Source organism: Leuresthes tenuis, unplaced genomic scaffold (genome assembly GCF_036924035.1).
Source record: "Leuresthes tenuis unplaced genomic scaffold, fLeuTen1.0.hap1 SCAF_17, whole genome shotgun sequence".
NCBI lineage: Eukaryota > Metazoa > Chordata > Actinopteri > Atheriniformes > Atherinopsidae > Leuresthes > Leuresthes tenuis.
This window is the reverse complement of record NW_027325371.1, coordinates 33,743,960-33,771,565: the sequence shown is the minus strand read 5'-3', so window position 1 is coordinate 33,771,565 and position 27,606 is coordinate 33,743,960. Positions and strand designations below refer to the sequence as shown.

Genomic DNA, 27,606 nt, shown 5'->3' with positions numbered 1-27,606 from the left:
TAGCAGACTGGCATCATCGGTCAGCTGCAGTAAAAGAAAAGGGGCTAAACGCTACAATTCAAGGAAATCAGAAAACTAGGCAAGATAGCTGAGACTTCTGCTGGACAAGTTGTAAGATCTCCAACCCACATTAATCTAAATGAACTTGCACCGAAGCTGCTTTAGAGCAAAAGACTTCATGTGAAACATTAGTTTAGAGCTTCATTGATGATAACTGAAGAGGGATTTATAAAGTACAAAGCAGAAGTCATTAGATGTTATTTATAGATCAATGATAATAAATTGCTGCAGTGTAATGTAAAGTAAATAGATAAAATGAAATCCTCTCAGATCATCGTGAATGAATACGGTGTTGTTTTTGTAGCTTAATAACAACTTTGCTGATGATGTCACACACTGTTTCAGCAGGTGACACAGGTGAACTTCCTCAGTAGAAAATATGAACTGAAACTCCCAGCCAACAGTTTAACATTCAGGCTCAGAGACACTACATTATAGGATTATATCTGTTAACAAGCACTGCTGCCCCTCCTCCTTTACTGGTCCCTCTCTGTCTGCAGTCTCTTTCTCTGGGAAAGACTATACAGGCAGCATAGCAGATAACACTATATAAAAGAAGAGTGGAGATATAAAAAATAAGTATTAAAATAAGATCCTCCTTATTTCAACTTGACACAGCAGTACAAGACTAGTGATGCAAAAGTATAAAAGTGCACATTATATAAGACTTACCCTTAATTCATTACTGACATTTTTGTATTGTTTGTGCTAAATCTTGCTGAGGATCTAGTCATGATTTCAATATCAGTTTCTTATTTGAACTGAACTGAATTCAATTCAAGTGAAGTTGATTTAATTGAATCAAACTGACTGATACTTTATTCATCCCAAAAAAGAAATGATAGTCTTGCAGTATAAATAAACTGTATGCAGGAATTACATCCTGTACTGTTCTTCATTGCAGCGGAACTGAAGAAGCCTCTGACTGAACATAGAGGTGGTCAGTATTTCTCTCATGTTCACCAACTTGTCCTGCATTTTTCTTTGTGCAGTCAGCTCCAGGGGCTCCAGAGCAGTCCCCAGCACAGAGCCAGCCTTCTTTATTTGTTCAGTTTCTTTGAGTCACCGGCTCAAATGCTGCTGCCCCAACAGATGGCTGCAGCTCATATTCCATCACATACTTATAGAAGATATTGCAACATCTTGGTACAAACACTGAAAACCCTAAGCTTAAAGAAAAAGTAGATTCTGTTTTGTCCAGTGTAGTTTGCTAATAGCAACATCTTTGACTCTGATGTACGCTAAGATGACACGCTTTCTCTTTCCAGGGGCATCTCTTGACCAGACTGACAGGGAAGGCTTAACAGCACTGAGCTGGGCGTGTTTGAAGGGCCAACTCACGCTGGTCAGACAGCTGGTGGAGAGAGGGGCAGCCACAACTCACTCTGACCGCAGCGGCCGGACACCTCTGGATCTGGCTGCCTTCTGCGGTGACCCAGAAGTGGTTTGTAAAACGTGCAGATGTGATTGTAGTTGCCACTGTTTGAAACAAAAGTGTGTCTCAGTCTTTACCTGTCCCCAAGAGACCCAGAGGACAAAGTATTGCAGTATACCCTTTTTCTAGGCTTTTTGATAGGTCATTTGTAGCACTAAAGCTGTGAATCAGTCAGTGTTTTTATTAGAGCTCAGCTGTTGCATGTTAGATTGTCGATATTACCGTTCTGCTGCACTTGAACTGTGCACCACAGTTGTACAGCATGTGGGTCATTGCTCAGGGAAGTCTTCATGTTTGGTTGCTAAATATTTTGTGAAATAAAATGTTTGAAAAACACAAAAAGATTACCTCATCATAGTTCCTTTTTATAAGAAACTTTCAGTCTATTTGTAAATACAGAATATTGGCCAACTGATTAATATTGTAATTTTGAATTCCCTTGAATCAGTGTCAGTCATGGTCTAATTTTGATAATTAATTGATCTGTAGGTAATTCATTAAATGTATTGATTATTAACCTGGGGAAAAATTAAAAGCATTAACTGAAATCTTTTTTCAGCCTTTCATTCTAAAAGCTACATTTTGAATGCTCTAATGGCAGCTCTTGGTTTCTGTGCTTTCTCCACTACATTGTAAATCTCTGCCTTCCCTATTTGTCAGAACACCTAATCCTTACCCTAACCCCCTTGCTGCCCCCACAAGGCACTGCCTTATTATGTGACACACATCAAAGACGCAGACCTAACTGATCAATGATTAGAGTTGTTGATAATAGATCAAATCACTTAGTTTATACAGCCATAGGTGATACTGTTATGAGGGTTATTTATTGAAAGCAAAAGTTAGAACATCTTGTGACATGATTCCTTCCCTTTAACAACGAAATGAATCGTATCATTAAGATGTGCTAAATATGGCTCACCTTTGTGTTCATCCTCATGTTAGGTGCAGTATCTGGTGGATCACGGGGCATCAGTGGAGCATGTGGACTGCAGTGGGATGCGTCCTTTGGACCGAGCAGTTGGTTGCAGGAACACTTCAGCGGTCATCGCTCTTCTTAAAAAGGGAGCAAAAATAGGTAGAAACATGTCTCACTGCTTACTGACTCAAATATTCACACAGTTGATATTGGAAAACTGTGAAACAGGCAAGGTTCCCAACAGGAACTGCGACTGTTACAATTATATAGTTTGCAGCTTCATCACCAGACTACCCAGCATCCATATTTAGTTGGTAAATTAGCATATTGTTAGCATGTTGTCTCCATTATAGACCCAATATAGTTAATTCTTAGAGGTAATTCTTAGATATAATTCTTCCAGAATGACTTCATTGCAGTGCATTTCCAAGACAAAACAAATCAATTCAACCTTTTGTCTTTATTCACTCTATTTGTATGCTAAATATTATTGTTATATATATAATATATATATAATATTGTAGTTAAGATACACCAATTAGCCATAAAATTTTGACCACCTGCCTAATATAGGATGTGCTCCCCTCATCCTGCCAAAAGAGCTCTGACCAGTCAAGGTGTGGTCAAAGAACATCTGAAGGTGTCCTGGAGTGTCTTGTACAAGGACCTTAGCAAAGGATGCTATGGGCCAGGTGGGTCGTGGGGAAGGTCTTCCTGTATTGGGCTTGCTTCCCGCTGATGCCCATCAGATTGGTGCCTTGGAAGTTTATGAATCAGGGGAATACCTAAGGCTCTTGTAGTTGAAGTTGCATGTGAGTGGGGGAGAAGGATGAGGGTGATGGGTGTCGAGACAAAATGGAAAGTTATCTCAAGGCCACATTCATGCCCTGTTCAGTGCTAAATGCTCATTTTAGCTTGCACTTGTTACAATGCTAATATAATTTTAGAATAAAAGGGAAAAATCAGCAGTACCCTTAATGTCCTGCACCCTCACTTCTCCGAGTGTATATCTTTGTCACACAAACCTATTCTTTTTTAGAAATGTGTTTAGATTTCTCATAACCAAAATCTTCATATAAAAGGGCTTTTACTGACCAACAACATGTTTTGCCAAATATATTCCTCAAAAAATTAGGATATAATGGCAGAAATAGGTGAAAATACAGTGTACCACCAAAAGATAAAGTCAGTATTAACAAGCTACAGTGTGTCCATGTTTAACATTTGAAAAAATAGATAGAAAATAATGATATTAAGTTAATGACACAAACAGACAACAAGGAGTAAACATTGATATCCGTTAATGTGTGTGTGTGTGTGTGTGTGTGTGTGTGTGTGTCTGTCTGTTTAGGACCAGCAACATGGGCCATGGCAACTTCTAAACCAGATATCTTAATGGTTCTGTTGAGTAAAATGATCCAAGAAGGAGACAAACTGTACAAGGTAACAGGCAGAAGCCTATTCGACACACAACACACAGCTTTTGATATGGGAAGTAATTTCTTTATGTGTATTTCTAGCAAGGTAAGGTGAGGGAAGCTGCCCAATCCTATCAGTCAGCCCTCCAGAAGTTTCCAGGAGACGAGCTAAAAACCTTCAAACAGATGAGAGTGTGTGTGCTACTCAACTTATCCCGCTGCCGCCGGAAGATGAATGTGAGTCTTTGTCTCCTACACTAAAGCATACTATGTTGTAACCAGTAAAATTCTTTATGTAATGCCAAGGAAGTCTCATTATTTTCTGTCTTCTTGAAGTACCATCATGAAATATTTTTCTTACTCAGGACTTTAACCTTGCTGAAGAATTTGCTACCAAGGCACTGGAACTAAAAGCCAAATCCTATGAAGCCTTTTACGCCCGTGCCCGAGCCAAACGAAGCCGCAGGTAATCATTGTGTCATTAGAAATAGTCAATATTAGCTGTTCTTGTGTTTTTTAGCCTGTAGCACCAGTTGCTGATCGACAAAAAGACATAAGTTCTCTGAAAGGGGTGTTCCTTTGTCATCTTTTCAGACTCCAGATCCTCCACAGTAGTGATTTACTGATTTTAAAAGTATTGGGGTTTTTTTCTAATTGTGATCAGTTTACTTTGGTAATAGCAAGTTCATATGCAACTAATATGGGAAAACAAAAATGGAGTCGAAAAGAAAATCAAGTAGGAATAAGAAATGTCTTGGGTCTCATTTATTTACTGTAATGACCTCTAAGCCTGATGACTACCAAGTTATTAACAAGTTATAACATTCTCTAAATGTATGTGGTTGCAAATCAACAAAAAAAGGAGGAAAATTTTAACTGTTCTCATGGAACTACCTGCTGACAATCCACTCATTATTGGTCCAACTTCATTAAGTTGAAAAATTACAACAATGAAAAACTATTCAACAATGAGATACTTTACGTATTTGACAAGTAGCTATCAGTGAACCGGACCTATTGAAATGTTTCTTTCAGGAAAGTTCACTGGAAAGGGTTTTGAACTCATTATTAGAGGGTGACATAGTCAGGTCTGTTATGGCCTTGCCCATCCAAGACCTATAATATGTTAACTAATGCAAAATGGTGGGGGAGATAGATGGAGGACTATTAAAACTGGTTTGTAGTTACTTTTGTCCAAACAGCAGATGAAATAGCCTTTATTACTTTTTTTCACTGCTAACAGACATTTTGTTTGTTGGAACCTCTGGAAATTTTGTCTTTGTTAATGTCTTCCCATTCAGAGAGTTCCATGCAGCACTGGACGACCTGATTGAGGCCAGCCGCCTGTGCCCATCAAACCGAGAGATACAGCGTCTGCTGTCCAGGGTCAGAGAAGAGTGTCGGCAGGCAGTTCAACAACAAGACTCTCCCCCTTCATCTCATCCTGTTTATCAACAGAATGTTTCCGTGTCTATCAGTGAAACCAGGTGCAGGGATTTAGGTTGTCTGCAGATGCAAGACAGGGAGAGGCTTACAGAGGAAGAGGAGGAAGTGGAGAAGGATGAAGAGGGGAGTTACAGGGAGTCCTCGTCCCTCCAACATTTGAATGCAGTTCAGTGTCTCGACACACATTGCCGTTCAGGAGGGCCATCACCCTCGTCCCTCTCTCCCACTCATATGCAGCATCACCTTTCCAGTCCCACCCACTCAGCGGGCCTCTCTTCCCCTGGTCATTCTGCTCCTTCAGCTACTTCCCCCTCCTATCCTCATTTTAGCCCTCCTTCCTCCCCTATACAACATCAGCAGCGATCCGGCCCAGTGTTTGAAAGTATGCCTGCACTGTCAGGAAGTGGTGGAATGTACCTCCACCCACAAACTATCTCAACCCTGCAACACTTTGATCAGGATCAAGGAACACAGCAGAACCACTTTCTCCCCAATCAGAGGTCCCTCCAGAAGCAGAATCCTGGCCAAGGCCAGTGGCTTCAACAAGCAAAAGTGGCGTCTGTCAGAACCAGTCAGCCCATTTCCTCTGTCCAATCCAGCATGGCTTTGGGAAGTTCTGCCTACTCCCAGTTTGCTCATCTGCCCCAAGAACTAGCAGAGCTTGGGGAAGGCTTTTGCCCAGGCACCTTAGATGTAAGGCCTAGTCCGCAGGTCCAGTCTGCTCTTAGTTCCCTATCGTCATATGCATTAGATGATGATGATGTTGACCTGGTTTGCCAGACGAGAGCTACATCGGCCTTTGGGAGAGGTTCAGGGGCAGAGAGGGCGGGGTTAAATCGTTTTGTGCAGGCCCGACAGTTAAGTCGCAACCAGTCCAAAGCAGCTTACTACCCAATGGAAGTTACAGAGGCAGAAATGGCGCCTCCTGAAAGGCTTCAGTCATTGCACGATTATCAATACCACAACCAGGGTGGGCTTCGTCGCCCCCTCAGTGCCCACCCAACTTCCTCCTCCGCTCCGCCACCTAGGCCTCTGATTCACTCCCAGAGTGTCAGTGTCCGTTTCTCCTCCAGCAGTGGCAGCCTCACAACTGGACATTCACCTAATCATGGCTCAGGCTTCAGGACTTCTGCCTCTGCCCAGCACATGGATCTACCTTCAGATTCTGTGGGTGGTGTTGCTGGCTATCATGACGATCTTTTTCTCATTTCCTCTCCCCAGTCAGAGATATGCATGGCAGGGGGCGGGACCTATCCTGGAGAGGCAGGACGCTCATCGAGGAACACTCCTTTTATGGGTGTAATTGATAAGACTGTGAGGGTGCACCAGCAGTATCAGCAACAAGTTCCTTCAAGTTCACCATCCTGCCTCAGCCCCTCCCGCTCCTGGGCCGTGTCTTCAGTCGACACTGTAGTCTCCTCACCCAGCAAAAACCCTGCCAACCACGGAGGCTTCGCTCCTAATCAGCCTTCATCCATCGCCTACTACAACCGCAGCAATAACAATGCCCACAATGGTCATCTCCTCCACGACAACCAACCAGACTTCTATGAAGTGGTTTCAGGCAGCGGTCGGCACGGTGACGGCTCGGTGCCGTTTGCCTGCCAGAATCCGTCCTACATGGACGTGAAGGGGGCCCGAGCGCTGCCAGTTCTCCATAGCAGCTCTGACAGACCGACTGACAGGAGGTCAAGACCCACCTCCCCTGTCAAACCAAAAAGACCCTTTGTAGAGTCAAACGTGTAGGGACAAATAAAGAAGAGAAATAAAAGTAGTTAAAAGGAAGTTATGTACCGGTATTTTCGGAAATGTATTGGGACTATGGAATTAACGCTCTGCTTGAAACAAACTAGTTCCTATATTATTCAGAAAGGCGAGTCACATAAATAGTTCAAATGGGTGTGACTGCACACATTATGTTACTTAATGAAGGTGGCAGCACTTAATTGTATGACATTGTATGTATTCAGTCGTACTCATGGAGAGATGAAAGTAGTTATTGGAGGAAAAATAAGAACTTGAGAGAATACATGGTCAGTTGCTGCACTGAAGTACTTGCTGCTTTCAGAGATAAGCACAAACTAAACTCATTTAATAGGCTGAGGAAGTTTAAAGACATGTAACATGCTATCCTTTAAAGCCTTTAATGGAGATTCTTGTATCATGTGTTAATGCTGAAATGACTTAAAATGAATGGATGGATCCAGACTCTACAAGTTGTGCCAGTCAGATGCTGGTCAGTGACTTAGATGCCAAGCCATAGTATTAGAAACTAGGGCAATGTTTAGAAAGCACTGACTTTCTGTGCATAAAACAAAATTAGATATTTATCTTCCTTAAGTTATGTCTGTATTTAACTGTACAAATGGTATTTTCTCTCCATAATGTATATTCCCTTTTGGTTTTGCCCCTTGTTCATTTTGGGAAGTTTTATTCAGATAACAGAAACTGCTAATGGAAGTTTTAAAGCTTGGTCTGGGGTGACCTCTGTATCAGTTAACATACATCTGTTTGCATCATTCTGTAAAATTGCCATTGAAGTTTGTTTGTTTTGACTCTGCTTTCAGTAGAATTCTTCTACTTAATTTTGATTTCTTTGTTGATATATTCTTCTGTCTCTTATGAAGGCTTTTTTTAAAATCCTGAAGTCTTAATGGTTCTTATTTATGCAAACCAAACAGATTCCATCTAACATTCACATGCTGTCCACACATTGGCAGCTTTGGATTACTGACAGAATACAAGAGCAGCCCTAGACCTTGAGTGCATGTGACACACCTTGTTTGCTCGCCTGATTATTTTGTTTGCACACTTTATTTTGTGCACACAAAAACAGACATCAATAAATATACATAGAGTATGCACAGCACAACGGTCTTTGATGCTAATACCAGCATATGCCAGCGAGGAGGCTTGGCTTCTCTTGAAAGATAAACATGCTCCGTGTCTCATAAAGATGCATGGCAAAAGCAGAATACTGTCAATATTTTAAAGACCCTCCAAAAGTCTAGAAATGATGTTTTCAGGTGGACTCAGTCTTTTTAAGATGAGCCAGTCCTCCTTGTTTTCACACGGAGGCGTCAGGTTGAAACGCTGCTCTGATGTGCTGACTCTGTGTATTTACTGTTATTTTTAATAGCACAAATCAACAAAGATATGTCAATTAAATTAAAATAAAGAGCAAATAAATTGTATCCTATGCACTCACTGTAGCAAAACAAGTCCCTGAGGGGCTTCATATTGAGAGGCTCCTACTGAAGGGTTCTGAATGTGTCAGACAGCACAGGTAATGTCTTATGAATGGAAATGAGACTCTGCCTGACTACGTCACTTTGAAACTGTACAAAAAAGACAAGACAGATGGTGGTAAATCTGTCAGTGGTTCTATTCTAAAAAAAATTCAAACAAACTGCAAAATGGGACTGAAAATGCTCACAAGTGCTTGATGTTATTTCATTTTTTTAATGTTTTCCAACGTATGAGCATCTTGGTTGAAGAGTTTCTGGTGCTGATGGAACCTCTGACCTCTCTGCCCACTGCCCTTATCTCTTACTGCTCAGGAGTTCCCAGCTATGAAAAGAGGTAATAAAACCCAGTGCAGCTGCAGGAAATGGAAAGTCATTTGTCCAGTTAGAGTGCTAACATACATCAGTAGCAAGTTGGTTGAATGTTAAAGACTTGTTTAAAGTGAGAAAATGATCATTGAAAAGAGAGTGTGTGGAAACAGGTTGTCGTAGTGCATCAGTGTGTCTTTATATGTTTCATGAGCCGGATGACAGCATGTCAGTGAAACGATGCGTTGTGCTGTACATTTGAGCCCATCCTGCTGAGGGTCCATGTGTTCCCTGACACTGGGGCTACTGTAGGCTTCTTCACTGTAAAATGATTTTAATATTTAAGATCCAGGACGGTTACCACAGTAAGAGGAACATCATTATTGAACATTTAAAACGTGAATGTGTTTGGAATCAGCTCATGTGAAAAAACTGACTGCGGAGTTACCTTTAAAAAGAGAAATAAAGCTGAATGACCGACATGTAAAAGTCTTTCTCCTTCTGGGTGTGACTTTAGGGACAGTCCACATGGATACACTCTTTCACACAACTTTTCGAGGTGGATTCACTAAATGGCAATAGATGTTAAACCTACATTGTATACGATGTTGTGTAAAGCCTAATTTCTGCTTCTGCGTCACGTTGACGGCGCAGGACGTGACGGCGCAGGACGTGACGGCGCAGGACGTGACGCCGTCATTGAGCATTCGAAGTTCTGCATCGAGGGAACGCGTTGCTCTGCAATTCACCACCATGCCACCAGGGCTGTGTGTTTGTGTGGCTTCAGGTTACAAGCCGAATCCTTGCTTTTACTTCCGCTCACAGTTAACAACAGTAACCGATGGCAACCGAGGTGGAGTAGCTGTATTTGCAGTTTGAGCTCATCAATATTGAAGAACAAATGCTTAAATTGCAAATGTTGAAGCGCAGGCGACAGAGAAGACGTTTGCAGGGGTGGTCTGTACGACCACCTAACCCGTCGAGGCTGAACGGGTGAATTTACAACACTGGTTCACCCACTGAGGGACCTGGATGAACAAATGCACTTTCAATACTTTCGAATGTCAACGGGCCGATTTGACGAGCTTCTTCGCCGTATATAGCCATTAATACCGGAAAAAGCAACTGACCAATCACAGCCCTTGCGGTCTGCGTTAACGCAACGCGTCGATAGGAGAACAGGCTAAACTAGGCTTTAATCTTCCCACTTGGGAGCAGTGTAACATTTTGTAAGCAGAATAGTGGTATTGATTTTTGGTTATTTAGTTTCATATCCAGTAGAAACAGAGCATTGTTTCATCATGTAGTTAAAAGTTATTCAGTTATTTACTATTTTCCAGTTACGATTTACCGGTAGATTCGGTTTTGGCTCAGCTCCCTCTTCCGCCTGTTAATCTCCCGCTCCATTCGTCCCTCACTGGTGAACAAGACCCCGAGATACTTGAACTCCTCCACTTGGGGAAGGATCTTTGAAGAACAGTTCCCCACTAACCCCATTTACTGCATACCAACACTTACCTCGACACAACGCAAATTATGGTCTGAAAATCATTTCAGGTTAAGATCAAGATCAAGCAAAGACATTGCCAAATCCAAGTGTGGCAGATGTATTTGATCATTTGGATCATTAACACACCTGATTCAAAAGAATGGGCCACTCTCAAACAAAAAAGTGTATTAAAGCATACAAAAAGAATAATGTCGGACTTGGTTTAAAATGGCAAATACTCCTTAATCAAAGTCCATTCTCAGTGTTTCTGCTTATGCTTCAGGTTCATCTGCATCACATCTGAGTATGTCACAAATCATAGCTCCGTGTCTCTGAAGATCTGATTCTCTGCGAGCAAAGAGAAAATTCACATTATGACCAAGGAATTAGAAAACAATCTAGTTGGATCTGACTAATGCAGAATTCTACTCAGTAAAGATGAATGAAAAAGAGGAAAAAGGAAGAACACCTTTTTGACAGGAGGGGGAGCTTAACCTTAAAAAGTAACTGTTAAAGAAGAAAAGAAGTGGAAAAGTTGAATATTTGAAAAATTCCGCTTGTTATAAATGCTTCCACACGGTATGAATGTAGAGGAATAATCCAAATGAAAAGTGAAGCCGTTTCACACACACTTTATTTCAGGTCATAAGGAGACTAGGACTTCCTTTTGAAAAATGACGTGAGGTACATCATGATGAATAACATCCAGCAATGTAAATTTAGAAACGCTCTGTACCGGGCACCGGAGCCGACACCTGAACTTAAACCAAAAAACAAAAGGCACTATCATTAAACACATTCAAAGATATGAGTTTAACATATTTAGAGCATCAAACTACACACATCTGAACACAAATTCCACAGGTTACTTCCATGACTGCAAAGGCTCAAACTTTACATTGATTGGGGGTTCTATGGTGTTTTCTTAGGATAAAACATACAAATTGTGTGTGTTTTATCTTTATAGCTGAAAGAAAGCTTCAAAGGATAGCGCTGCTTACAGTGTGTTTCATTCATTAAACTGTCGCAGAGGGGATTTTCCTCTAATCCTCGTAATCGAGCCAACTTCTTTTTCCTGCTTTTGTTCCCATGTTGCCGTCTTATATCATGAGCAACTGACGAGATACAAACTCAAGGCTCAAGCAAGGGTAATACAAACCCCCATCTCGAAAACAGACCTAATGTGGGAGAAACCACTGATCAGACAAACCTGGATCTTGTAGTGTTTGATATGATAGCTATAAATGACTAATGTCACGTGAGTAAGATGAGGCTTTTCAGGAATGGTAGTTATTGATTGGATCACCATGGGGTGTCGCTCAGCTCAAAATCAGTCCCTGTCTAACGAAATAATAATACAAATTAAACAGCTATCTGGCACCAGAGCTTTCAATGCCCAGATACCAGGTACAATGTGGCAGATTTACTCAGACGTAAAGTTTTTCAATTCTTTGTGTTAAAGAAGAAAATCCAACAGTTTGGTTCGTGCAGTCTTTGTAGGCTTCAGCCTGTCTCTGTGAGTTTTCCCTATTTTCATTTGAGCTTGGCTTACTGTCGCTCTATTTCACAAATGAGACGGTATGAAGCATATCCAGTGTATGGGCCGTAAGACTGTATGTAGCCTGTTCTTTAAAAATGTGTTAATCAAATGGCGTCATCCACAGATAAATTGAGACTGAACTCTAAATTGAAATCTATAATGCAAAGCACACCCTGGCAAAACTCATCTGTAGTGTAAGTTTCACCAAATACAGAATTAGCAGGACTATCGGACTCCAAGCTTTCTTTTTCTATAAATTCAACTCTATCACTTAAGAACAAATTAATAATTTTGGGAGAAGAAAGACAGAGCAGTCAGTGCACAGTGAGGCTCAATGAGTCAAGTTGGCACAATAACAAGAATATTACGATGATTACAATTCCCCATCCATTTTTTTCACTTCTCCAAACCAAAGCTTACACTAACTCTGTCTTTTATGACCACTTAGTTATATCAACAGAAACTGTGGCAGAAACAGTCTGTTGGCAGGACAGTTTGTATCCAGATGAGCAGAGAGGCATCAGAACAAGGTCAGGGTGTGGTCGGGGATCCATCCTCTGTCAAGGTCTTGAAATGGACGGAGAGAGATTCTTCCTCTGGGTTTGGTGGGCGTCTGTACTCCTCCCTGGTGATCAGGTAACACACCAGTGCACCGAAGAGCACCAGCAGGATCCCTAAGACGTTGGCCAGGACCCCTTCCGGTGCAAACTTGGAGTAGGTTGGCCTTGGAATGAAGAGAAAGGAAAAAAATTCAGGAGCTAGAGCTTGGAAGAGTGCTATAAACTTAAATGTAGATTATATGATGTAAGCCATCAGTGCTAAAATGTGTTTTATTTCAAAAGCAGATAGTCAAACTCAGAGCTTAAACTGTAAATCGAGAGGCCCCTGAAGATAGATGGGATTATGTTTTGGTGGATTAACACTTGTTAGGAAGCTTTTACTGCATTTAAAGCAACATTTACAGATGAGACCATCTAGGAAGTCCTTTACGGTTTGGGAATGCTAAGAGACCAACACAGAGTCACCACAGCTGGACAAATATGTACAAATGTACAAATTGAAGCAGAAATGTACGCTTAATTTTTGAGATTATAGCCAAGAAAAAACTTGAGATGTTATGCACTGGGATTAGATGATAGAAAACCCCTTCGATGTTTCATACCTTTAAACACTGACAAACATTTTAACTGCTTTCATCCTCACCAGTTTGTCTACTTTTAGTATTTACATACTACCAGAAACATGCAAAGGACTCACAAAACACACCTCAGCTCCCTTTACTTGGTGAAACAGTGCGTGACTCAGCATTAACTGTTGCTCGACAGTTGTGGAGTTGTCTTTTTTTAGACCAAATAGCTGTAGATTTGCTTGCTGTCCACTACGTTGTCAGCCGAATTTGTGTAAGAAAAAGAGCTGATTAGATAAATGGACACAGACAATCAGACAGACATACATGATGCTGAAGAGGAGCTTTTCTGTGATGCCAAGCAGGCTGGTCCCTATAGCCATGACAAGCAGAGTCAGGCCGCAGAACACATGGATGGGGAGGTACATGGCTCGTAACCACAGTGACGCAACAGGAAACAGGAAGAACAGCAAACCCATTACCCACTGAGAGAAAAGGAGGAATTCAAGATTAGTGATTTGATCCAAATCACATTCTAGATGTGCTGGGTTTGTATCACTAAGTGTGTACCTGTAAACAGAAAAGAACTAAGGTGGCCATGCCGCACCAGCTGTGCATAGAGTACATGTCTGGAATCTTGGTTGCTCTGTGGAAGTCAAACACAGCTACGATACCTATACACACGCACAGTCAGACACACACATACACCTTGAAATTTTCAGAAGCCATCTTCAAGTATGAAAAGTATGAAACTATTAATCATCATTTTTCTCTCTTTCTCACCTATGATGCTGATGATGAGGGTGAGCAGGTGAATGATGCCGTGAAGCAGCTTCACGTTTCTCTTTGTCTCGTTACGAAATACTCTGTAGACCAGGATGGCTGAAGAGGGAATGAACTTTGTCAGATGTTAAATAATAGAGAGATTACCACTTCAACTTTGAACAGACATACTTGTTAGAAGGGTTTCTAACCTTTTAATATTCTCTGCTTTGTAGAACAAACACAAAAATGTTGACTGTAAAAAAGTACCCTTGCGTGAGCAACTGTAACTGACTTAAGGTTTTTTTGCTAACATTTCTCCAATATAATGCATAACGTTCCAAAACTTTCAGCCACTCGTAATATCATATCACACCACACCAGAAAATATCCAGTGGATGCTGAATTTAAAAGGTAAACGTACCGATCAGGTATTCACTCAGAATTTCTTAAAAAAAGATAACTAAATGTCAATACAACAGCAAATGGGAATCGTCACTATGTGAAAGTAACACGAGTGAATTTGGCAATGTTTATGCTCTTCAGCTCCCGCTGCCATTGTGGTATGCAACACCACTGTCATAAACCCAAAACTGCCCATGAATCCTGCATGTGCACATCCATTAACATTAATTGAGCAACTGTAAAGTAAAACGGTGCAGTGCAGGGCCAGAAACCAAAGTTATGAACTGCAGTATCTCAGTCCCCGGGCGTGAGGACAGTTTCAGGGCTGGGAATGTGAAAAACAAAATAATTTACTTCCAAACGTGTCAGATGCACATCATTTTAAGGCTCACAGTCAACACTTCTCCAGTGTTGCTTGAAATACCAAACCAAACAGAAAAGCAAACTAAGACCATTGTTCCAAATAGTTATCCATGATCTCGTAATTAATTCTCGCCATATTGAAAAACGACTTTAATCTTGTAATTCAATTTTTTTTTTTCAATGTGGCCTTAATACTCCATCGTAAAAATCAATATTTTATTTTATTTGCTTTTTTTTGTTAGCAGTTCAGCTGACAAATTTGTTCTCAGTCTGGAAAAAATCTGGCCTCTCTAGGGTAAAGTTGACTGAATCTGAATCAGCTTCAATCCTTTATTTTAGCAAAACCAGCAGCTTCATTATTTACCCTTTAAACACCTTACAGATTCGGAGGTGTTTAAACTGGAGTGACTAATGTAAACTGGAGTCTACTCATCTGAGGTGCTGAAATTAATTTAAAATAAGCAGAAGATGCTGATTAGAACACAGAAAAAAAGGCGTGCTGTCAAATCTAACTACATTAGGACAGATGTGTGTTTGTGACTGCGTGAGGGACCCCCCCAGGGTGTTTCCATCTCACATTAACCTCCCTTCTCAGTCCACATTTAATATGTAGCTGACCTTTTCCTCTACTGCTTTAATGCAATCTACCATTGAACCATTTGTGTTAATGTTGTTACTCCCATCAACAAAAGTACCCTGGGCTGCAGACACAAAACCAATGAGGAGGATAACTCGCCTCCCCAGGATCTACAACAGTGTGAGCAGGCATCAGACACAGTTTGGCCCCTAAAGTATCATTTCAACACATACATTTTTAAAGAATATAAGTGTCACATCAGCTGTGGAGTTTTTTATCATTAGACGACAGTTCAGTTGAGTAAAAGTAATTTATCAGTCTGAAGTGTTTCAGAAAATAGAAAAGGAAAAAAAAAAGTCGATAACACATGGCAACACTAGAAGTTGGAAGTTAAAAAAAATGTAGGATCAGATTTGTTAATCTGATCCTACATTTTTTACACTACATCAGGGCTATGCTACAAATTCACAATTTTGTGTTGTGGTGTATCGGGGATGGTCGCCTTCAAACAGCCTATGTGCAGATGGTAGGGGAAGAACTCTGCTGACACAGACTTGGTCAAACACAGAAACCTTTTATTGTCAACCAGGTCCGTATCAGAATTACAGAATGATGCATCAAGTCTGGAGAGATCTTTCTAGCCCGAATGTCCACGTAATCTCTGCCTCACTGTGGGTGTGTTTTTCATTAAATAGGGTAACATATTCCTGTTTTTTGGTGACCTTGAATATGCTGCATGTTCCCATCAACAGGCGCAAAGCCCAGATATGGTGTGTACTTATATATTGAGCATCTTCTGGACACACAAATTGGGGAGTGTGTTATTCTCGAGATGTTTTATTTTAGCCCGAAACTCCCCTACACAGCTGGTAATTATCGGATGCTACATATTTCTTTTCGGTTCCCAAAACTCCTTTGCATAGCTGGTAAGTATCAGACACTACAGTGTACCACCGCTGTTAAGAGAAGCTATATTTGAAAGCAGGCAATGCCCGCTGCAGCAAGATTTGGACTGCATTCACCAGGGCATGACATGATTATTTCAATTTCCATGAATTAGTGAAATCTTTTGTGCAGAAAATCTGTTTAATCTCCAGTCCAATCACAACAGCTCCACGAGGAACAGAAACCTCCTCATGCTAACGAGATAGCTGCTTGCTAACTATATTTTACCAAGATCATTAGCATGGTCGCTAACTGGACAATATACATACACAATATACTAAGCACATACTTTCACCATCAACTTTTGTCTTCAACCAAACCCATTTCAGCAGAGCACTTTATTCTTGACAGGGAGGGCTTTAATAAAAGTGACCATGCTATCTAATTTCACGGCACTTTTTGCTGCAGAATTAAGCAAATCATGCTAATAACCGAGTGAAGTGGAATTGCAAATGGTGAACCCTGATTGGGACAAGTGAGGGACTAAAGGAGTCTGCTCTACAAGAGAAACTGATGCTGCTGTTTGCCCCCCCCCCCCCCCCCCCAGTTCAGTTCTTTGTTGGGTCATTCTGTCAAAGCTTCTCTGGAAGTGTCATAAAGATGCAAAGAAAATTTGCTGGGGCGGGTTATGGGATGGGATTGATTGGCATCTGGTCATTGTTAGCTTAATGCAACAGGTCAGCAACACAGTAGCTCGAGGGTAAGACACACATGTCCACACTCATAACCACAAACACACTACTGTCCATATTGTGGTGACCTGCTCTCTGTTTCACTTGATTAAAAGAATATTGTCCAAAATGACTCCTTGTAACCAAGGCTACGGAGTGGATTAAAGATATCAGTGGTGTCAGTTCTTGAATAGACAGAAGGAGGCATACAGCATGTATATTATATCGTCCGTTTTATTGTTTTAGTCATGTCAGCTAGTTGGTTGATGAACCACTTAAGACCAGACTGAAATAATACTGGTCAGAGAGACATGCCTTGATTAATTTGCATTGATCATTATCCTGACCTCCTCAGTGAGTGCCATATTTGTGGTTTAGTGTGAAATAGTTGGAAATTTTATCACGTGGATTGCGCTGAGATTTGCTATTGGTATTCAAGATCCCCTTTGTTAAAGTTTGTATTAGGAGGTTTACAAGAAGTTCACAAAGAAATCTCTGAATGTTGTAGTGGTCTAAAGTTGAAAAAACGGCAGCCAAATACCCATGCAAATGTATCTGAAGATTGTTAACAAATAGTATTCATTTATTTACTTATCTATTAGGCATGCTATCCTCGTGGAGGTGGGTAACAATTAAAGTTTCCTAGCACAGTTTCAGCTATTTTATATGCATCTTCTGCAACCAGGATGATTTATATCTTATCTGAATTGAAGTTAGGGTTATAGACGTATATATAGATTATACGTCTATCCTAACAAGGTTGCTGAATCAGTATGGACTCACCATCGCCTTGCAAGAAGATCAAGCCCAGCACCATGCATAGAGGGTGCAGGTTAAATTCCATGGCTGAGCCGTCCCAGGCAAAGCCCCCTCGATAGTGTCCCATCCAAACACCAGTCAGCACCACCGCCAGAAGACCCAGCACCTGAGAGGCCCCCACCAACCCCGCAAACATAGAGACACTACTACGTGGGACTGAATCCTCCATGGCCTGAGAGACAGAAAGACACAAATTAATTAGATTAGGCAGCTGAGGTAGACCAAGACAGACAAAGAGTCATGTCTCGTAATTTTCCTTCTTTGTAACCGACTTAGAACCATTTCAGTTTTTAAATGAAGCACGGTATCAGCTACAGTAATGCCTCCATTGTCATCCCACCTTCAGGGCCTATCTTGAAAGGAAACCTGTATGTCTACGATGAAGTCGGTGAGGACCTACGAACAACTAACAAGCTGGAATGAATCTGAGTAAAGGGCATTCAATTGAATGAAAGTCTAGGAGAACCAAGAACTTAACTGTTTCTATCATCTCAGTATAAGCTATGGAGAGCTATGCAACTGCTATACTTGGATACACCTGGTCGCAAAGACAGAAATCCTGGAACTGAGCCTATAAAACATCCTAAAATAATAAAGAGAAATAAAGGATATGACCGTGGCAGATAAAGCAACCATAATCCCCAATATAATCTTCAGTTATAGTTACTACTCATACCAAACAAAATGTGCTGTAAAACAGGAGCCCAGAATGTTTATGTCAGACTGACAATGTTATCCAGAAAAGAGTGCAGTGGTTTTATTTTTTCCTCTGATGACTGGTCAAAACGCTTTGTCTACAATTGCCATAAAACATGAATGAGGAATTTTAACCATTCTTCCTCACTGAACTGCAAGATTCTTAGAATGTCTAAGGTTAATCTAGTGTCTGTGGTGGCTGGGTATGGAAGCCCATTTGTGTCTGTGTAATCAAAGACAATCTATGTCAAAATTTTGAGTTAGTATCTCCTAATTCTGAAATACTATATCAAAAGCCTTTACTTTAAGAAACAATTTGAACAATTTGATCTCAAAATTCTGAAAATGAGACACAAAGTAAATTTTTTGGCCAAGACAGAATTTTAAGACAGTAAGTTAGAATTCAAAGCTGCTAAGGCACCAAAAAAATACAGTAGAGTGCCTGTGTAGAAATCCCTCCGTTAGCTCTCCTATAGCTGCAAGTAGCCAAACTAACAGCAGCTCTGAGCTAACAGAGCTATAGCACACGTTTGTTCATTCATTCTTCTTAAAGTATTGGTGAAATAAAGACAGATAATGCCTTATTTAGAGGCTGCACCTGCTCCGTTCGTATATGGATATACACCGATCTCGAGTTATCTAAATATCTTCCGAAGGACGCCAACTTTCGCCAAACTGTTCTCGGTGAGTAGATGAACGTATTTCATATGAGAAATAAGGTCTAGGTTTAAAAATACCGGAGTAAAAGCGCTTTGAAACCTGAAAAGCGCGATATAAAACACCACATATATGCATACTTATATGGGCTTCTAGGAGCGTGTACTTTGATTTGGCCTCGCTAAGTTATTTAATAAAAAACAAATTAGCTTTGCTGCAGGTGGAGCGCCCCTGCAATTGATGAGCTTATAAATTAGGGTTCACCTCAATGATGATGTAATGACGTAATGACAAAGCTCTGAGGCAGTAGAGCAGCCCAAATCATGAAACTGTCACCGCCATGCTTCACCCCCCCCCCCCCCCCGCACACACACACACACACTACAAATGCACAAAATGAAAATATATCCTTAAACGATACTACAAGTACATTTTTAAAATATATATACTTGTAGTAAATGAGACTTACTTATCACTTTCAACGTTTCTTACTTGCTGAGAGAGAAATGTTATTGAATTAAACACCGATAAGCAGCTCTGTACTGTCATTTCAAATCATGAACAGAGGAGAATTCAGATGAAAACACGCAGCACAAAGCCCCTTTTGTGGGCTATTCTATTCTATTCTATTCCTTATCATGTTTTTAATCATGACGCGGCGCTTAAAGAGCAGGAAGTGTAGCACGCAACTGGCGAGGGTTACATGTAAGCGCGAGCACGAATAAAACCTTTTCTTTTCTTTTTTTCTGCTGCTCCCCTCATTATAGCAGCTAAAACTCAGTTATAACCTCCTCAGCAAAGTCAGCATCACCCCCTAGTTTTTTTTCTACTGCGATTAAAGCGCAGAAAAATTAATATAGTGAAGGAAATGACCATTAAAATAAATACGTGTAATACAGCATAGTGTAAGCTTCGCTGTGCTGTGCAGCTGTGCGCTGCCACCTGTTAGGAGAATGACATCTTATGGGCTATTAAGTCTCCTGAAAGATCTGATGTTATATTCAAAACGCAGACAGCCTTCAGCCCGTGGGGGAAATAAAGAAAGCAGTGAAGAGCTCGTGGAAAGAAATACTTACTCCGCTGTAGGCTTTGCTCTGATGTGTTGAGGAGGTGAGTCTGGACTTAACAGATCCTCCTTCTTCCTCCCTCCCTCTAGCTCTGACCGCGCAGAAGTGCGTGTGTGTGTTTTGGATTAAACAAGATCAAAGCACGTGACCTCTTGACAATATAAAGTGACCAGCAGTGGGTCTTTTATGACGGCCTGTTTTATAGCTCTTTTTGTGGCTGCGTGTCATAACCTAGAAACCGATTACTTTGCTGTAAAACTCATGCGCAGGCTGCACAAACAGGCTACCTAACTGATGCTACGTCACTGAGACGTCACAAGAGAGAAGAGGGTGGGATGGGGCAGTCTGTGTGTATAGATGGCACACGTCGCCGGTGTAAGGGTCTATTGGCTGGGCAATACTGGAGTGTAGGATGGAGTATAGGAGGGACGAGGAGGTGAGGGAGGAGGCTGGTGGCATCTGTCTTTGAATCGTAGCTTCACATTAGATGGAAGCTGGCAAATCAACCAGATCACTCAACCACCACTGAGTTATTGTCACCATCATCAGTGCAGGTTTGTGTACCATACTGTGCAAATTCTTGAGCCATTCCTCATTTTTGTCATCTTGTCATCATAATCCAATGAAACCAAATGAATTCAATTCCAATTTAGTCCAAGCCATCCAGAGCCAACTAAGGAAACCAACAGATTGCATCAAGACCTCTCTGGGATTCAATCCTCCATTCTGAGCGTGCACGACCCGTGGAAAGAAAAAAAGAAGCTGCCTTTTAAAGAGGAAGAAACCTACTGCAGAATCAGAACCAGGAAGAACAGCTATCTGCCTCACCTAGCTCCATGACACCAGGCCAGAGATACCTGCTGAGTGAAAGAAACACAAGTTTCAACAATAACGTCATGTGTGCATGCGTTTTGCTTCCAAGCAGGCAAACCTAGTAATAATTCAAAGTGGCCTTGATCTATAGTTCTTTCAAAGTTTTTTCTTTGGATGCTGATAGTTTTTCACTCATTTTCAGGCAGGAAGTTGGGTTCTTGTAACCGTTTTCAGAGGAATGTGTTTTGTTTGTTTTTTAAACCAGCAAACACTCACTTGTGAATCATTTAAGTGTAAAAAAGACACCAAACTCAAGGCATGAACCAGTGTTTGGTCAATACATAACAGACAGTTGCACAAAGCACGACACACTTTCCTGGCATCATATGAAGAAATGTTGGGAGGTTGTACTGTCTGGATCTCACAGCTTTTGCTGAACAATAATGAGCTGTTTCAAACGATACTCAGCTTTATAAAGTAACAACTATTTCCACAGAAATGTCAGAACACCTAGCTAGAGAATCATCATAAACACTGTGGTGACAGCAGGGAAGTTTAAGGAGGGGCTGCACACTCGTACAGACTCTGTAAAAATGTTGAAAACAGAAAGAAATGTTTTATTGTGCAGTGTTTAAAGAGCACTTCTGGGAAGCAACACACTACTTCCAAGACCTGCACTTGAAATACAGGAATGACAGATGTAGTCATTAACAGTACAAAAGACCCTAACAATAAGAACAACATAAGTCAGTCCATAAACTTTAGTGGTTTTGCTCAAAAACAAGCAGTCAAAGTAAACCAAAGTATGGCATGCGCTATATGTCAGATCATACAGGATGTTTCACCTGTCATTTGAGCCTTTCCTGCTCATTCATCAGTTCACTGAGCTTTGGTTCACATCTCTACAACTTTGTATTAAATTTAACCTGTCTTTTCTGTTCAAGACTTTTACCAAGGGTTTGCAACTGCTAATTCTGGTCTTTGGGGTATTAAAACTACCTTGAGGAAAATTTTGCTTTTCTTTACTATACAAATCATACGTTACTCAGTTGTGCTCCTCAATCAAGATCCTTTTTAACCAGGCCACTTGTACATGACCTCTGCTGGATTTCAGTAGGCAAATAGGCTCCATGCAAAAACCAGAGGAAGTAAAGGTAAGTGCTTTATCACAACACAGGTGAGGTCAAAAAGTCCAAAAAGTTCTCGGTATTAACCAGAGGAATAACTTGATAACTTTATTGTGAGAATCCTGGAGATGACTATTAAGGCAGTGCAGAGTGGCTTTGATTAAAGGTGGCAGTTTGAATGCAGGGATTTCCTGACATAAGAAAGTAAACTGACCTGGGGACAAGAGTTGGACAGACTGGATCTTAAAAAGCCAGAGCAATCAGATGAGCCACAGGTGCAGATGCTGAGTGAATTAAGCTGCCAAGGCCACCACGCCCACCAGGAACAGACCATAGACCCTAACAGCCTCAGTCATTTACTTCCTCTTTAATTTAGCCCTGCTTTTTAAATCCTAAGTATTACTTTCTTTACTTGTACCTCTTTACTCTGTGCATTTGACAGACAAATCCACCTCAAACTAAATGACAACTCTTTGTTAACATTCAGCAAGAATGAGCCCCCATCCCCCAGTGCACTAAAAAGTAATATCTATACTGAGAAAATGGAGTCCATGTGACTCAGTATTGCACCCTTAATGCAGCAATGGTTGCCAGTTACCATCCGTGCACTCTCCTGTTCTCTCCTCTTGAGGGCGTTGCAGTCATACATAATTCAGTTTGTCATCAGGCACCGAACAAGGCAGCAGGAGTCTGTACTGGAGTCTGTCCTGGGGGACAATAACAAACGATGGGAAATAATGGCAAAAATTAAATGTTAGTCTAAAGTCTCCGCAAGTAAAGATTTTGTCATATTGATGTACAATTTCCAAAACTATGCTGCTGCACTGTAAAATATGTAAAACTGAAAGAAGGAAGTTTAAAAAAAATGGACGAATGTGTGTGAATCAGGAGAGGTGGGTGCTCACGTATTTCGCTATATGTGCGTCAAATCCTTCAATCGTACCCTTGGCACAAAAAAGAGAGCTGTCAAGGCTATCTTTATAAATGTCAGATACTGCTGGCTGCAACTGTGTGTGTGTGTGTGTGCATTTGTTGTGAGTGCTCTTTTTTCTGTCTGACATTTTTGATTTTTCCTGTGACTCACAGGCGCTGACTCACCACTGCTCTTTTTGCTGTGCATGTTTGTGTGTGTATTACGTATTGACATGTTATTTGTTGATCTTCTTTCATCATCCACCCCTACCCATCACTCGCTCTGTCTCTCTTTCTCTTTTTGTTTGGTCTTATAACTTGTAATCACACCACTGGGTATTTAACACCCATTTTGCCCATAGTCTTTCTGATGTAATACTGAAAGCTCCTGGGGCGTCCTTCAGTGTTGCCAGACACATTTCTGCCTGTGTGGGTTTGAACCTGTCACAGTTCTATTATTATGAGATTTACAATCCATCCACTGGTGCAGTATGAAGTCACAGCGAAAGAGCCAGGCTTCTGAGAGGCTCTCAGTCCCAACACATCCACACAAGATCTCCATTCGAATTGGCCAGGTTGCTTGTTCATGGCCTAAACTGCAACCCATAATGGCGTGCTGTAAAGTACCACACCTACAAGCTGCAGGAGGGACAGTGACGGCCCCGCCCTCTATGTCGGGGTGTTTCCGGCTGGTCTCCGTGTGTCTTCCAGGTTCAGCGGAGGGGGGGACCATCGTAAATGAATGCGCTACACCTGGGCCCGGTGGAGCGTATTTATTCTGATGCTGGCTGACTCCTGGGGGCCCCCTTTTTTCCATGCACGCCGCCTGAGGGGGATGCCGCACCGTGGTTTTGCTTTTTAGTGTCGTTTTCGTTTCGCACGCACACACAGACACATCCATACACGCCTACACTACTGACTACTGATACCGATCTTTTGTCTTCTTTTTATTAATAAATGTATTACTTTTGTTGCAACCTCGTCTCCTCTCCCGTTCTTGGTTACAGTCCTTGAGCCGGGCTGTAACAGGGACATGCAACTCATATGAGCATTTACACATCAGAGCAGACATATTTCTCAATTCCACATAAGGAGGAACGATGAGGGGTGGATGGCTCAGTTAATTGCAGCACTTTCAACCATGCACGTGTGACCAGATGTGACAACCAACATATGACAACTATAACACTTTTGATTTACTTAGACAGTAACATTACATGATCAGATCATGAAAAGATAGTGTAGACAAAAATCCATTATTTTTACAATGAAGAGGTAGCATGTGAACGCATGTCTGATGGATATGTTTTTGGGAGGAGGTCAGTCTCAACAGATCACATGCCACTGCTTTGATGCGACCCAAACAAAAAAAATCCTGTGGATTCTGTTAATAAAGCGTAGGTTTAATGGGAATTCATCAGCTCAACCATGACTTTTTTTAAAAATATTTTGTGTCAAAGCCCAATCAAACTCATCCTACAGAACACAACAACACAACACAAGTTCCACAGTGACAGTAACTGTACATTACTGTCTAACATGGCTTTGCTATGTTGAAGCTGTAGACCCTCAACCATAGCTTATGTTGTAGATTTCAGTGTTGTTTGACATCACCACTTACAGAGACTAAGGGGAAGCCTCTGCATAGATCAGATTCAGTGAATGTCTCTGCAGAGGTGAGAAGATTGGTAACACTTTGATAGTTGCATGCTAAATCAGCTACTGGCTGCAGCCTCTTTGCTTAGCTAAGCTTAGCAAATAACACAATACAAGGAGACACAGTCAGCCTGTTATAAAAAGTCATAAAAAGGGAAAAATGAGCAATACTGACCAGCTGCAGTTCTAGTAACTCCACTAAATAAAAATAAAAAATGCCACTATATATTTGGGACCATTTTTATTTTAAAAAAAAGAACTATTATTGCATTCCATTTGAACAGAGAAGTCTGAATTTCCCACAGAGAAAATCAGCTCGAACACCCTTTAAAGACCATCCAGCTGTGAAAGTTGGTGGAACCTCACAAACCTCACATCTTTTTGTATCTTTTTGTCTCTACTTAAATCAGTCTTGCACTCATAGTCCACATAGTAGTTTTCAACCTCTGTCAGTGAGCATATGGCTACATACATTTTATGTTTGAATGCATAAAATAGAGCATAATGTGATGTGAGCTTGTATAATAGCTAGCTGTGTAAGTGAGCACAACAATGAGCAAATCCTATTGGTTTTTGACTTCCAGTCTGAATGCGGTCAACTCCAGTGCAATGTTATACTTTCGAGTTCTGTCCTCCAAGGGATATATTTTGCATTCCGTAGCATTGATTTAAACTAAATTGATTTAAATCAGCTTCCTGACTACTGACAAAGGAACAAACGATAGAGAAGATAAAGAACTTGGAAGCAACAGGATGACTTTTGACCTTCACTCACTCTGTGAGAGCCTTTTTAAAAATCCCCTTGTGGCACCTGTGGAGTAGTCTAACTGAGGATAGTGTCTCCATGGCAACAACATCATTACTAGAATAGCTCTTTATGTCTCTCTTACTCCCTTTTCTGTCTGTCACTTTCTCAATCCTTCCACTGCTGCCCATGCTTTCTCTTTTCTCTCTCTTCATGCAGAATATACTCTTCCTTATTTTCCTGTAATCCAATTTCCATCTCCCCTACTTCCTTTTTATTTTATTTGCTGATCTCTTTCGCTGTTTCGTCCTTTTTTGTCATATTGTGCTTCAACCTCCCTGCTTTGTAATTTTCTCCTTTTTTATTATTATTATTCTCCTCCACATGTTTTGCAGTGCTAAGAGTAACCAATTACCAAACATGGGTAAAGTCCCACTGTGCATTATTATGCTTTTTTGTGTCTGGATTTAGGACTGATGAGGCATTTTTTAAATATGAGACTCTTCCTGTCTGTATATGCAGTCTTTTGGAATAGGTGTAAGTTGAAAGAGCTAAACCTCTGTGTGACATGAGTGCAGGTCAAGGTCTCCAACACAGGGCAAAGTAAAGATAGTAAGATCATAAGACACACCTCATTTGGAGACAGTAACGGAGGATTTTGTTGGTTGAAACAATGCAACAGTGTCATGGAAATTTGTAAAACTGTACAAGACATTTCCCCACATCGATGAAAGAAAATAATTGCAAAAGGAGGTGCCGTCTCATTGTACGTTGGGGGGGTTTCGTGTTTAGCGTTCCATGTAGGTATCAACCAGAGAATTGGATTTAATCACCCGTTCAGATCAGAGTATTTTCTGTTCACTTTAGTTCAAATTTCAGCTTTTGTTTTCACTTGCTGTTTGGTTATGCATTTAAACCTAACTGGTTAGCATGAGTAAAACATTGTGGCTTGCCTTGTAACAGATATAATAGTTGGTAAGCTGTATGACAATGAAAAAAAACCCAGAAACAAATTAGATGATTTATAAACCAAAATTTCATTCACAATAGAACATAGACAGCACATAAAATTGTGAAAGCGAGACATTTTCATATTCAACAAAAGAAATAAGCTAATCATTAATTTGATGACATGTTTTTAAAAAGTTAAGCCATTTTTATCACCGTGTAGCATCGCCCTTTTTTAAACAACAGTCTGTAAACATGGGACAAGTTGCTGGATCTTTGGGAGAGGAATGTTGTTCCATTCTTGTCTGATAGCTGCTCAACAGTCCTGGGTTTTCTTTGTTGTATTTTGTGTTTCATGATGCATCAAAGGTTTTCAGTTGATGAAAGGCCTGGACTGCAGGCAGGCCAGTTCAGCACCCGGAGATCTTCTACTGCAAAGTCATGTTGTTGTCATAGATGCAGTATGTGATTATGTTAAGTACTGTAGATGATGGAATATTCAACGTCTTTGCAATTTTATGTTGACGAACATTATTCTGAAATTGCTTCACAATTTGGGAATCTATACTTCTGGTAAACTCTGCCTCTTTAAACTGCTCTTTTTATGCCCAATCATGATACTGACCTGTTGCCAAGTAACCTAACTACTTGCAGCATGTTCCTCTCGCAATGTATTTTTAACACTACTTACTTTTTCAGCCTTTTTTGCACCCATCCCAACTTTTTTGAGGTATGGTGCTGTCATCAAATTTCCCCATCCATTTACGATACCAGCTTAATCCCGTTTGGAGTTGAACAAGTCATGAACAAGTTTACACATTAATTCAAAGCAGAAAATCACAGGATTTCATGCATTCCTGACTTCTTTGCTCACACTGGTTTGGCATGAGGAGACCTCTGAAGCGTGACAGGCCTTGTCACAGATTCCAGAGTATGATGGGAAAAGAGCTCGTCTGGGACAGGGTTTACAGTCTTGTTAAACAATAGCGTGCTGCAGTGCTTTGTTGCTGGGAAAAAGTAATGAAGAGATTACCATGACTGGATTAACATCAGAGCAAAATGAGCACGTGGCCCCATATTAGCAGGTGCCCTGAGAGCTCAGAGAAGTTATTGTGTATCATTTGAATTTGGCCAAGTTAAAAGATCAATCAATCAATCAACATTTATTTCTTATATAGCACCTTACAACAACCAGAGATTGACCAAAGTGCTTCACAATTCCAGAAATAGATTTAAAATAGATTACATATGACACAAGACAACAACAAAAAGGTGAGCCACAGCTTCAGTCAAAAGCCAGTTTAAATAAGTGTTTTTAGAAGATTTTTTAAAAGAGAATGCATTTGTAAATATGTACATAAAAGCATGCCATCCAGTGACATGAGGGGGGGCCTCTGGTTCCGTAATCGTATAAATAAATCAGACAAGACTTTCATCTTTGTCACAGTGTCTAAGA

The 27,606-nt window shown here is 40.8% G+C and overlaps 2 protein-coding genes across 3 annotated transcripts in view; one reads left to right on the top strand and one right to left on the bottom strand.

Moving 5' to 3' along the window:
- Window positions 1-9,321, top strand: part of tanc2a (tetratricopeptide repeat, ankyrin repeat and coiled-coil containing 2a) — a 51,062-nt gene extending 41,741 nt beyond the window's left edge. Inside the window, exons 22-28 of one of the 2 annotated variants that reach the window (XM_072369732.1) lie at window positions 965-1,000; window positions 1,329-1,504; window positions 2,441-2,573; window positions 3,766-3,857; window positions 3,935-4,069; window positions 4,198-4,298; window positions 5,134-9,321. In XM_072369732.1, coding sequence (XP_072225833.1) covers window positions 965-1,000; window positions 1,329-1,504; window positions 2,441-2,573; window positions 3,766-3,857; window positions 3,935-4,069; window positions 4,198-4,298; window positions 5,134-7,024 — 2,564 coding nt within the window. In that variant the 3' untranslated portion in view covers window positions 7,025-9,321. The remainder of the gene's footprint in view (window positions 1-964; window positions 1,001-1,328; window positions 1,505-2,440; window positions 2,574-3,765; window positions 3,858-3,934; window positions 4,070-4,197; window positions 4,299-5,133) is intronic. The other variant, XM_072369733.1, reaches the window with a different exon arrangement.
- A 2,781-nt stretch (window positions 9,322-12,102) lies between these two features.
- cyb561 (cytochrome b561) lies at window positions 12,103-20,205 on the bottom strand. Its single transcript, XM_072369407.1, has 6 exons — window positions 19,959-20,205; window positions 17,494-17,701; window positions 13,771-13,869; window positions 13,558-13,661; window positions 13,315-13,472; window positions 12,103-12,585 (listed from the first exon to the last, which is right to left on the bottom strand). Exons 2-6 carry the CDS (start codon window positions 17,696-17,698, stop codon window positions 12,393-12,395), a joined length of 759 nt encoding a protein of 252 aa, XP_072225508.1. The 5' UTR covers window positions 17,699-17,701; window positions 19,959-20,205; the 3' UTR covers window positions 12,103-12,392.
- Between the last annotated feature and the right edge of the window lie 7,401 nt (window positions 20,206-27,606).